This window comes from Sus scrofa, chromosome 13 (genome assembly GCF_054392235.1).
Source record: "Sus scrofa isolate SSC_HxYL_T2T_F1_AM1 chromosome 13, Sscrofa_HxYL_maternal_Yorkshire_Landrace_v2.0, whole genome shotgun sequence".
Lineage (NCBI taxonomy): Eukaryota > Metazoa > Chordata > Mammalia > Artiodactyla > Suidae > Sus > Sus scrofa.
In genome coordinates this window covers 101,641,954-101,655,000 of record NC_139395.1, presented here as the reverse complement: position 1 = coordinate 101,655,000, position 13,047 = coordinate 101,641,954, and the positions used below count along the sequence as shown (strand labels likewise).

Genomic DNA, 13,047 nt, shown 5'->3' with positions numbered 1-13,047 from the left:
GGGGTACAGTAGGCTTTCTAAAATGACACAAAGTCCAGAAGTCAAAAGTGAAAAACACAGTGAAAGATGATTAAAAATGAAAACTATGTATTGTGAAAGCAACTTTAAATAAATGATAGGTTTTGTTTAGTGTGTACAGAGAGAAATGTGCAAGGATCACGACTACAGAACAATCTATAATTGTGAAACTGGAAACAAATGATACCTAGGTGTTTGGATCAATGATACAGTTCTGTATTAAAGGCAAGGAGATTTCCAAGTGCACTACAAGGTGCAAAAAGTACGTCAAAGAACAATTTGCATGAAATCCTGCTTATGTAAAAAAAACACTATCTTCATATCTATATATATTTATACATTTTTTGTATATATAATAACTATTGAGTGCTCACTCTGTGGCAAGCATAACTCTAAACTTCTGTATACTTTAACTTCCTTAATCCTCATAAAAATCCTATGAGGTAGAAGTTCTCTTGCAGTGCAGTGGCTTGGGGACCTTCAGTGACCCAGAACTTGCCCATGCTGCAGGCACAGCCAAAAAAAATATCCTGAGTTAGATAATTTTAATACCCTCATTTCACAGATTAAAAAAGAGTCATAAAAACTGTAATTTGCACAAAGTCACAGAGATGAGAAAGAATCGCAAGTGGTCTGGTCCCCTCTCTCTATTCCCCATTCTTTCTACACTCTTCTCTCCTCCCACCCACCTCTTCTCTCAGAAAATCTTCAAGGATCTGTTAACAATGTAATGAGGAGAAAAGGGGGAGTGGTGCAGAAGGTACATATCACTTCTTTTCTCCATATTCGGCTTTAATTGTTTGGAAGATCATATGTTGCTTTGGTAAATAAATCTTTAATAGAAAAACAACAACAATGAATCCCTCTGTTCAGGTCAATTTTTTTTTTTTTTTTTTCCTTCAGGGTGCCTGTTTGCCAGTAGGGGCGCCAGAAATAGTAAACAATTTAAATACATCTAATGAACAGGATTCTTCAATCATCCGGGTGAAATGAGAGAGAGAGAGCAAGACAATGAAAAAGAAAAGGCACCATAAAGAAAAGAAAGCTTGACTCATCTTCATTTGTACTCTTTACCGCCTCCTCTTTCCCGGTTCCAAAGCAACGGGACTCTCAATGACCAAGGACAAAGCCAGGATAAAGGAAATTCTCCAGAGCTAGACCCATAGTCCACCCCAGAGGCAGCCACTCCCCGGCTAATGACTTTACGAGTCCCAACTGGTTTCGACGTCTCACTTCCTCGAGATCCTGAACCTCAGAACCAACATTTAGGAGACGCTTAGGAGGCAAGCAGGGCGGAGGGGATCCTCTCCACGCCGCGCGGGGCAGCGGTCTCACCTCCAGGTCCCGAGCCCTCCAGAGGGGACGCGGAAGCGGAAGCGCCAGCGCGGGGACGAGGGCGGGAGGCCTTTTGTAGCCTAGCATCTAGGAAACGAAACCAAATCAGGTTTCGACACTGAGGTCGCTCGGGAACCTAACTGGTTACTTCAGGGAAGGTTGTGTAACAGGCGCATTTGACCGCCGAGGGCCAGAGGAAGCAGAGCATCAGATCAGCGCTTGGGTTCCCAGAGCTGGTCTCCTCTCAGGGGGACGCGGGTGCCCCGGGGGCTACAGGTAGGCAGGCGGCTTGTTCAGCCCGCGCCGCTTTCCAGATGGGGCGGGGCACTGGGGACTGGTTGCGGGCTGGGGCGAGACCCGGCGGATTGCGTATGCCCACAAAGGTTGTGGGCAAAGGGTGGGAGCTAGGGACCCAGGGGCCTCAGGAAGAGACCAGAAACTGAGTCTGTACCCCTCCAGGGGGCCGGCTGACCCAGCCTTACTCTGGCCAGCCCAGGACCTTTTCAAAGCCAAAGAGTTTCTTGCTTGAAAACACTTTGTAGGTGTGGCTTCCTTAGTACATCTGTTCACAGCGCAGAGAGCTGAGCCGGATCATGGCCAGAACCTGGGCTCAGGGGTCTCTGCCAGCATTTGGGGGTATCAGAATGGATGATTAATAGAGTTTACTGGCTGTCATTGAACAGTAAGTATTAATGAGGAGTATGGCTGGAGCCAAAACTGTGCTGGGCACCCTGGAATACCAGAATTGGGAAGCTAGGTGGTTTATCCCATAAGAGGCTCGAGCCATTAGCTCAGGGGTCCCCAGCCTGAATTCATCCTACCTATGCTACTGATTATCTGTAGACTCCCAGGAAGTTTTTCCCTACAGTTTCTTCCTTGATTACCTTGGAAATTGAGTAAGGAGTAAAAGTTACAAGGGTTAGAGTAGGATGTGTATTAGAGTAAGTTTGTTAGCGTCTGGCACTGTAGCAAGTACTCAGTAAATGTTAGATTTATTACTTTTAACATTTGGCCAGGATGCTTCTCTAAGCTCACTGCCTGGTTCCTATGAGGTTTTATTTAGACATTTATTCCAGGTGTGGCCACTTCCCAGTTCGAGGAACAGTCAGTGTTTCTCTTAGGTTAGCAATTTGAGGTACATGATTAGTACAAGTGTCACTTGCTTAGTGTGAAGTGTTAAGTGATTCGGGCTCCCTTTTTCCTCCTAGAACTTTCTTAACAGTCAGAACTTTCTCATAATACCATCCTGGCAAGTATGATAATTGTAGTCTTTTGAATACTAAACAAACACAAGGAAATGAAAAATAAATGAGAAGCGAAATAAGTGGGTTTGTTGGACAGGAGTTGGACAGTTGGACAGGAGTGGCACATAAAACGGCTGAGGCACAGATTAGCCAGCCTTAACATCTGTAAGGGAGCTGTTCTTTCTGACTAAAGAGAGTGAGATAACACTGCACACATTATTGAATTCAACAAGCACCAATTAAGTCTTTCCTGACAGGACAGCCATGCTCTGACCTTTGAGAGCCTAGAGAGCAGGATGAGAGACAGAAAACATGTAAGAACTGTCCCCTGTCCACCTCTTCATCCTTATATCTAATGATCTCTCCCTCTTTGCTCTGTGACCCACAGATCTTTCTTTATTCCCTTGAATGAGCCAAGCTTCCTTCAGCCTCAGGACTTCTACCTAATACAGTGCCCTCTGCTTATAAAGCCTCACACCACCAAACACAGACCTTCATGGCCTGGTTGATTTTAGACCTCCTTTGGCGCTCAGATTTTTCTGACAGCCCCACCACCACCATCTACATTGGTGGCTCCATAATTCTTTTTTGGAACCATTATTTTCACTCATATCACTTAAGAGGATTTCTAATAATACATTGTTAATTGTAATTTTGTTCTAGTGATTGTTATAGTGCGTTACATGCTCTATGCCTTCAAGAATATTCCCTAAAAAAGGCACACATTTATTCTGAGTGAATATTTATATACATATTTATATGTGTATATGTATGCATGTATGTGTAGATTCTATTGCAGTTTCTTTAATGGCGCCAAAGTTTTAAAAACCAAAGCATTGCGATTAGTACTAACTATTGTGCTTTAAATTTTCAAATTTTGAAAATAATAAGTGCTTAGAAAAAATTGTCTGGCCTAGTAAAAAAAACAAATAGTGAGGAGTAAATTTAAAACTCATTCTTTCTACCTTACATAAAAAAGATAACCATAAAAAAAAAGTCTTTCAACAAATTTCACTGAAATTTGGCAATTTGGGAGATGTCTTTTTTTTTTTTTCCTCCAATGAGTCAAGGCCTTGAGTACAAAAGATGTGAAGTATGAATCAATCGCTGAGTGAGCTGTATAACATTAAGTAATTATTACTCTGTCTGGGTTTACTTTCCTCATTTATAAGGAGGAAAGGTAACAACACAAATTTGTGAGGGAGCGCTCACTTGTCAGGAAAAGCTTTCTTTTTTTTTTTTTTTTTTTTTTTTGTCTTTTTAGGGCCGCTCCCACGGCATATGGAGGTTCCCAGGCTAGGGGTCAAATCAGAGCTGTAGCCACTGGCCTCCACCAGAACCACAGCAACACGGGATCCTAGCCACATCTGCGGCCTACACCACAGCTCACAGCAACGCCGGGATCCTTAACCCACTGAGCGAGGCCAGGGATCGAACCTGCAACTTCCTGGTTCCTAGTCAGATTGATTAACCACTGTGCCACAATGGGAACTCCAGGAAAAGCTTTTCAGGAGCAATAAAGCAACCAAACTAGGATAGCTGGCAAAGATTAGTTTATGTCTCTTTGGTTTACTTGATGTTTTGCAGAACTGACCAGTTCTCTCTTAGCTGATCCCAGCTGATATAATACCTATGTTTTTCTTCTATGTTTACTATACAACGCTGCCCCAACATGGTTCTGACCATATTCATTTTGTTTCCTTGAGTCTAAAATATAGGTGTGGATTTTTAAAGGCAGACTCTTTGTTGTCAGGTTCCTTGCACTGATAAAAGCCCCACCCCACTTCTGCCCCCGGTCTTGGTCACATGATGTACTGGTGCACTCAAATCCTCACCAACAGCTTGGCCACGCATCTATGTGAATCCGTCTTTTTTTGTTCTGTCTTTTACCCAAACCACAGTTCAACAGATAACATATTTTTGTCTTTAGATGTTAACCTTTTTAAATGCAGAAATTTTACCTACAAACATAAACTGAACAATATGGAAATTATCTGATTTGTGATTTACCTTAGCAGATGTTTTGGTCTCCACCATCTAAGTCTAATTCCTCCCCTCCACCTGGTCTAGTATCTCTTGTCACACATTCATAGGGAGTTTGGGGACTTTTTCAAGCAGTACTGTATTTCTATAATAATTAAGAACATGTATCCCTGTCTTGGGACTATGAGAAAAATGTTGTTTTTAGGCATTTAAGAAGTAAATTTGGACAAGAAATCCAAATCAAGTTTATGCCTAGTTTATGGGCATGGTAGTTTTAGGATCTTCCAGAATTAGGGATGCTTCACTCATGTAATAAGTAATAAGATAGAAATTTCAGGACCCCAAGAGATGGGACAAAAGAATTTCCTGTAATATGAACTGTGGAATCATAACTTGCACTATTTCTTGCACTGTGGAATCACCTGCACTATTTCTCATTCTTCTTGGTGGGGGAGGTTTATGATTATCAAATATTCCAGAGCAACAATAGGTCCTATGGTGTCTGATAGAATAAATTTAACAGAGATATATGCATATAACCTATGATGCCTTAATTACCTTAGAAATTATCATTTGATAGTGTTAAGAAATGTGTAATAATCAGATTATCATTTGAAGTTCTGTACTTGTCCTGAAATAATTATGATTCCAGTGGCACAATATGACTTCATTAGAGATCTTTTTTTCTCTTAGTACAGGATAAATATAATTTTCTTGGAATCGTTTTGTGAGTTGTTTTTTACCAGGAGTAGTGGAAGACATTGTTTAAAGTTATCATATTAAATTAACTAATTAATTCAGTCAGGACATAGCCCAGTCATTTCCAAAACTGACTAATAGAATTGTAACAGACCCATTAATTTTGAGAAAATCCAAAGACCCTCAAAACAGCAAAGCAGAGGGGACAGGGATGAAGATGGTGGGTAGCTGTCACCTACAGGTGCTTTTTCTACCTGGCATACATACAGGTGCAACTGTCACTTCACATTTTGCCCCAGAGCTATGACATACTACTTTTCATGCTTGAGATATCATGAAATAGTAGAGATTCTGAACCTACAGGAAAGTGAGGACCACCCAGATTTTGTTCTACAATAGTTTTGCCAATAGGTATTCATCTTCATGAAGCTATAGTTTAAGATTTCAAATTAGGTCACCAAGTAGGGATGGAAAAAAGCGAATCTGAACAAATGAGCTCTGTTTAAGAGTCTGTTTGGTTTCCCATCCTTGGATTTCTGTACAGGGAGGGAATTATCTCTGCCCTCAAGAATGATAAATACTCTTGTACTCATAATTGGTGCTCATTTGACAAGGATGTGGGAACTTAGGGCACTCCATGGCTTAAGAGCTTCCACTTGTTCCTAATGCGATGCACAGCATTAGTGTATGAATTCCCTATCTTTCTAGCCATTCTTTATTTCTGACAGGAACTGGATTCCCCAGGCTTAAGCAACTAAATGCTAAGATAGAATATATTTTAAGTTAAAACTAATTTTTTTTTCCATCTCAGATGTATGGATTTGCCCTCCAGAAATGATGGATTTTTTTTTTCAATGCAGCTATTGTTCACAAAAATTGTTTAACTCTAAAAATAATACCTCCAGGTATTATTCAGGATGTTTCCTTGAAGTGAGTGTCCTTCTGACACTGCAGGCAAGAAAGACTGAAAACGTAGTCCTTTAAAATTGCCAAGTTGGTTATAGGCTGTATAACATCAAACAAAACAAAACTAGCCATATTATAGAATGGTCCCGTGAGAAACAGTGAAGTAAAAACTTAGGTGTTTAGTCCAGTGTGTTAAAGGATACTATCTAGTCCTACTCCAGAATGTATTAATTTTTAAATTTTTATATATCCATTAAGGTACTCTTAGCATACTTCAAGATAACTGGTAATGATTTTCAATATAAAATCTTTGATCATAGGAATGTGTGTTGACAAAAGTAATCATGACCTATTGTATGTAAAAATTTAGTCTCCTTTTTAATGTTTTTCATATGATAGGACATTAAACACTAACATGGTCTCTGAAAACTTTTAGTGTACTTTTGTTACATGTGTTTATTAGCTTATTGTTCACCTTCTTGAACAACTGCAAAAAACCATAAATTTTAATCACTTTGTACCTTTGGCCCAAAGAGGTCCACAGCAGTTGGTTTCTGACCATTTAATGCTAACAGGGGTTATTACAGTTCTAAAACAATCTAGGAGGTCCAGTCTGTAATAGAAAATATATTTTTACATTCATTCCATCACTGAATATTTTGACTATATATAATTAAGAGATGACTATAACTGGAATATTCTTAAGAGTCTACCATATTATTAAAATTCATTAAATAGTATGGTAAGTCAATAATTTAGAAAAGGAGAGGAGAGGTGTGGTTTCTTCTTGGGAACACTAGATTTTAGTGAAGGATACAGAAGCATCAGTTGACTTTTATTTACCATTTAGGATGACACAGTAGAAGGAGTTAGTGAAGGGGCAGCCAAGACTAGAGAGGGCCTGGGAAGGGCAGAGATGATTCACATTAGTTCTGTGGGTCCAAGATAAAACAGCCATGGAGCAAGTTTTTGTCTTATATGGTATTTGTAATTAAAAGGCATATAGGAGTTGGGATTTAAAGTGGAGAGACAAAAAAAGTAGTGACTATCAGATAATAGTGGGAAAGACTAGAATGGGATCAGGGAACTAAAAGGCAGAAGTATTGAGCATAATGTTTTTTTTTTATTATTATTATTTGGTAGAAATAAGCAACACAAAGTTTCAGATGAATTACCATGATACTATAGCTACTACAACCTCTGAGTGTATGTTTTTAGGCCAAAAGGCATGTATTGATACACAAACAGGGGTCAGGCCTTCTCAAACTTGCAGTTCAAGCTGTGAAGAACATGTCCACAACCTGAAATTTCCAGATATTTGTAGTAGTGTGACCTGATAGCTAACCTTTCTCCCTCTCATGCTGAACCGTGCCTGGAGCCCAGCCCTGCAGCCAGATGCTGGATTATATGCCCACTGCAGGTTGCACAGTTTGGAAGGCCCCAGTTTTTAACTGGGGATGGAGGGTTTGGGCTCACAGTGTTTTTTTCCAGCTTTCTGCTTCATTGGACCCTCTCCTCCCAAGATTTTTAGAAACTGTCCACCATCTGGGACTGATCCACAACTTCTAAAATCCTACACAGAAACAAAGCAATGGGGCACAGTGTCAAGACCAAAGACATTAAATGACCAGATTCTGGACAATTAGATGAATAGAGAAGTAGCTCATGTGTATGCAGTTTCCAAGTATCTTGTTTCCACAGTCATATTTGATCTGTACACTTGTAGACAATATATTAATATCAGGTCTTCTTTTTCAGAACTGTTTAAACCATGGACAACCAAAGTAAGTAATTTAAATGTTTACTTTCTTCCTATAATATTAACTTTTTATTATGTATTACTTATCATAATGTTTTATTCAGCTTCTGAAAGGGTCATTTGCTTTGTGTTGTTTATGTTCCAGAATCATAAGTCTGGCCAGTGTTTTGAGTATTAAGATGTATATGCATATATCCACTACCACCAATTTTTCCTTTAAATAAATAAGCCTTAGATAAACCTACGAATTTGGGGCTTACTGGGAAATATGTTATATAACTTATATTTCATTTAAATCAAAATTCCCTTTTTCTAAGTGCATTTTATATACATAAGGACTATTCAAGTCATATTATTTAACAAACAATGCATTGAATATGCCAGTACATTGTAATAAAATGCTTTGATATGTTCCCAGTATATCTTATAAAATACATATGTGAATAGGTTTACTTAAATACAAATCTTTATGTTCTTGGCTTTTTTCTCAAGAAAATATTAAATAAGATGAATATCAACCAAATATGTAATAAAAAACTTGGTCTTTTAAAAAAATCTAATGTTCTGAAGAGAAAAAAAATCATATGGGTAAAAATATGGAAGACAAAATCCTGTTTTCTATAGGATCTCTATTATCTATTTATCTTTGTTTAAAGAGTAAAAGAAAAAAAAGAGTAAGAGAGATGTTCATCTCCACCACAATGGCAGCCTTGCTACATCTATTAGATATTCTTTAGGACCAGAACCTCAATTTTCCATCATGAAGTTTCATGATTTTTCTTAATATATGCTATTATCAACTTAATTTGATTAACAAAACTCAAAATGTTTTAAATGTAAATTTACATAGTATTAAGCTACTTTCTTTGCTATAAGCATTAAGGATGCTTAAAATCATTTAAAATCATCAGGCCACAGTCACAATTAACTCTTCAGATTCATGTGTGTATATATAAATAGAAATAGAATGTATATATGAATGTAAATATGCATATATAGACAAATAATAACTTGTTGACAATATGAAATTCCTATGGTGTTTGTAAGTTATTCTAAGTTGCATTTCACAAATGTAGAAATTCATCCTTCATATATTCTTTGGTCTACCTGACTACTTGCTCATTCACTTATTTTCCTCAGTGTATAAATTCCCCCTGGAATTACTGAAACATTTCAGGATCATTGCTCTGATACCAAAACCCCAGAGTTTATGAACTAAGAGGTGCCAAACTGTGATATATCATTTAAGGATGGGTCTTGAAGTCACACTTGCAGTGTGTTTCCTTGAGATCTATTGAGTCTGATCCTTTTTTTTCAAGCTCAGGTTGGGAGTGGGGGCTGTGGGCAGAGCCTCGAGAGCTATAGAACTAGGAGCTCAGCCACTCACCTGAAGCCAGGAAACAGAAGGGATGGTTAGGATGGAATGGCTTTTGATACTGCAGAAATATGTGGTAATTTGGGGTGTGCTGCAGTGTCTGTACAGGGAAAAGCCCTGAATGAAGTGGAGGATTCTCTGTCGCCTGAATTTGCAGTATCCATGGATCCCATTCTGCTGAAGTTACTATGAAGTCAATAGAATGGAGGAGGAAGTGGTGGGGGTGGGTCACAACCCAGCCTTCCTTCCTTCAAATCACATGAGTTGAGTGGGTTTTGAAAGCCCATGACTGGCCCATGATAGGAAAGCATACAGGAAATGTGCAGATTGAAAGTGTCATTAACTTTATCTTCCATACTGATGCCATGTCCTCATGATTCAAAAAGAAACTATTTTTAATTTACATAGTTAATAAGTCATAACAAAGAGAGGACAACATGGTATGAGGACAGTGTCCACGAGACCATAAACTCCATGAAGGCAGAGCCAGTGTAGCCATAGGGATGACACAGGAGATGCTAGTAAATATTTTTCTGGCTGGGGCAGTTGTTAAAGGAATGACTAGAAAAACACAAATATGAAAACTGGGAAATGGAACTATTCATACATATATTATTCAAACCACATTGATTAGCAGATACTAACATAAATTACCATGTTTATTTATTGTAATTGTCAGTTATGATTTTTGTATGACAAAATCAGTCAAATACTGGAATGTCCTATATTCAAACTTCATAGTGTAGTTCCAGAGTACGCGTAAAAAGGGAATTTAAATACTGAAGTATATGTATGTTATATGTATTATTTTAAATAATTAGAACATAATTCTTCAATCAATAATTATAGATATCTTTAAAATCACCTATAATCCTTGGTTCCACCATTCCCACATCCAGCTAGTTTCATTTATCTTTTTCTTCACAGTCTACATGTAGTTTAAAACAATCTATCTTTTCTAATAACAACAAAATCAAGATATGGAAGAGAATACTCATCAGGCATTTTTGCAAACTAGAAATTCAGCCCCAGAACTTAGCTGCCTATTTTATCCAAAGGGAATTTGTTTGAAACAGTATTCTACTGCAAATTAATTCTGATAATAGGCACAGCTTTTTTCAGTGAATAATTCACTTTCTTTCAATACAACACAGGCGTATATAAACAAAAATTCTCTAAGAACAATGCATTTTTCTTTCTAACATGTACTTTTTAAGAAGATAAATGTTTACCTCTCCTTGAACTGCAGATGCGCAAATGAAGGCTCCTTATCCGGGAACACACTCACCAGCTCAGAATCCCCCTGAATATCCTTCAGCAGGATTCTCAGGTAAAACATTAGCTTAAAGAATAAAAAACCAGATTTCCCCTTGTGGCGCAGTGGAAATGAATCCGACTAGAAACCATGAGGTTGTGCGTTCGATCCCTGGTCTTGCTCAGTGGGTTAAGGATCTGGCGTTGCCGTGAGCTATGGTGTAGGTTGCAGATGTGGCTCGGATCTGGCGTTGCTGTGGCTGTGGTGTAAGCCTGCAGACATAGTTCCGATTAGACCCCTAGCCTGGGAACCTCCATATGCCAGGGGTGCAGCCCTCAAAAGACCAAAAAGTAAAAATAAAAAACCAAAATGTATCAATTACTGATATTCCCAAAAGGGTGTCTGTCTGTCTGTCTCTGTGTTAAAAGTGCAGTGATGAAATTGGCAGCATACATCTTTCTTTGACTATATATTATCATAAATATCATTGAAATATTTTTTATTTATACAGGATAGTAAAGGTGTAGTGTTAATAACAGTAGTGAATTGACATTCAGCAAATAAAATATAAGGTCACATATATATTAAACCCCAAAATACATACATTAAGTAAGAGATTTTACTGAGTCTCCATTTGTTCTGAAAATTATGGTCATGCAATCATTTTTAGGAAATTTATCTCTGGATGTTTTTGAGTCATTTGTCATCTGGGGTTAATTGTGTCCAGTGATTGTCATGCAGAAGATGACTGGTTAAACCTGGAAGCTGCAGGCAACAGAAAAATAGCTACCTAGGATAATTCTCATTTTTATTTTGTTATACACAAAAATGTAAAAGTTTCACTTTTATAGACATAATCATATCTTGCTTTTCTTTAAAATTTTAATTGAAGTATAGTTGATTTACAGTGTTCTTTCAATTTCTGCTATACAGCAAAGTGATCCAGTCATATATATATATGTATATATATGTATATATATATATATATTCCTTTTTCATATGATCCTCCGTAATGTTCTAACTCCAGAGAATGGACGTAGTTCCCTGTTCTGTACAGCTGTACAGTAGTTTCCCACTGTGTATCCATTTTAAATGTAATAATTTGCATCTACCAACCCCAAACTCCTTGCTTTTCTAAGAAAAGTAACTGGATCATATCACTATAAACCAAGGAATACATTATTTCTTTTGAACCACTGCCTAGGAGGCTTCAGAGATTTTCATTTAAACAAATGCAGTTATCAACATTACCAGAATTTTACCGAATGACAGAGTTCATGGTGCACCCAGATTTGCAAGTAGGCAGGGTACCCACATCTTGAGAGACCATCCTGGGGACTTAGGATCAAAAGGAATCTGTTTGGGCAGAAGGGTGTATGCATTTTGATTCTATTCTGAGCAAATAAATGTGCTCGGGAGATGGATGGATTGTTTACCCATCTAGCCAGAAACATCTCAGTGTAGCCTGGATCTCATCCAGATGTTTGCATTTTAAAAGAATGTGGAGTAAAAAGACTCCAAGACTCTAAGGTGATAGTTCTCAAAAGTGCCTGTACTTAGGTATTACTTGCAAACTGTTGAAAACATTAGCATCAGGGCACTATCCCAGGAAAACAGAAGCAGAAGCTCTGGTTGTGGACCCCTGGGATTGGTCACTTCTTTAAATTTCTCAGGTGATTTAAATAAGCAGCCAGAGTTGAGAATTGCTGCTATAAATTTTTATGTGATTGGTATTTGAAGAATTATAAGCAAATCTATGATATGCACCCAAGGCACTTGGAGGATGTTTTAACCCACCCATTAGCTAAGTAATAGTAGGTGATACATAATTAAATTAGATAATAATCAGAATTGAGAGATTGCAAGAAAAATAGCTCAATTTTATTTCTGAAGTCCAATAATATAGGTACTTTATGATAATGGTGCTAACAATGATAGACTAAAATTAAGAGTTTACTGTGCCTAATGTTGATTAACTAATTTAATTATCAGACAATCTTATGAGGTAAATACCATTAATTATCCCCATTTTTCAAGTGGGAAAACAGGTATAGAAAGACTGAATCAGGCTTCAAAATCTGACTTTTGTTCTGAATAGTTGTGTGGTAGTTTTAAGCAAGTTGCTGTAAGTCCAAGCCTCAGTTTTTAATCTATAAAATGAGCATAATATTTTCTAATTCAGGCAATTTGGAAATTAAATGAAACTATGTGTAGAACATCTAGTGAAATGCTTTACAGTTAATAAAAGACAAATATTTGCTATTACATTAATAATATGTTCACTTGGGCTTTATTTAAATGAAAATATTACCCAAATTTCAAGTGATTCTATAGGCCTAACCCAATGATTTAGGAAATAATTACCTTTTCCAAGAATCTTTTGAAGATTAAATAATGCTAATAATCTAACCATTTCATATCTCACCTTCACTGGCTTGTCTATGGTTTGATGTTTGCACTATAGCCAGTGATG

At 37.6% G+C, this 13,047-nt stretch overlaps 2 protein-coding genes across 14 annotated transcripts in view; one reads left to right on the top strand and one right to left on the bottom strand.

Annotated features, from left to right (window-relative positions):
• Positions 1 to 1,449, bottom strand: part of LOC110256311 (uncharacterized) — a 611,762-nt gene extending 610,313 nt beyond the window's left edge. For 3 of the 4 annotated variants that reach the window (XM_084990015.1, XM_084990014.1, XM_084990013.1), the window contains exon 1: positions 1,354 to 1,440. In XM_084990015.1, the coding sequence (XP_084846141.1) occupies positions 1,354 to 1,440 (87 nt within the window). Of the gene's footprint in view, positions 1 to 1,353 lie in introns of all 4 variants that reach the window. The other variant, XM_084990011.1, reaches the window with a different exon arrangement.
• Positions 1,450 to 1,455: 6 nt separating this feature from the next.
• The window catches only part of PLSCR1 (phospholipid scramblase 1), a 50,593-nt gene continuing 39,001 nt past the window's right edge, over positions 1,456 to 13,047 (top strand). For 9 of the 10 annotated variants that reach the window (XR_014822385.1, XR_014822383.1, XR_014822379.1 and 6 more), the window contains exons 1-3: positions 1,456 to 1,629; positions 7,944 to 7,969; positions 10,569 to 10,649. Coding sequence is in view for 3 of the 10 variants with exons in the window: in XM_084986846.1 (XP_084842972.1) it covers positions 7,957 to 7,969; positions 10,569 to 10,649 (94 nt within the window). In the remaining 7 variants the exon portion in view is untranslated. Of the gene's footprint in view, positions 1,630 to 7,943; positions 7,970 to 10,568; positions 10,650 to 13,047 lie in introns of those variants that run through there. The other variant, NM_001246213.1, reaches the window with a different exon arrangement.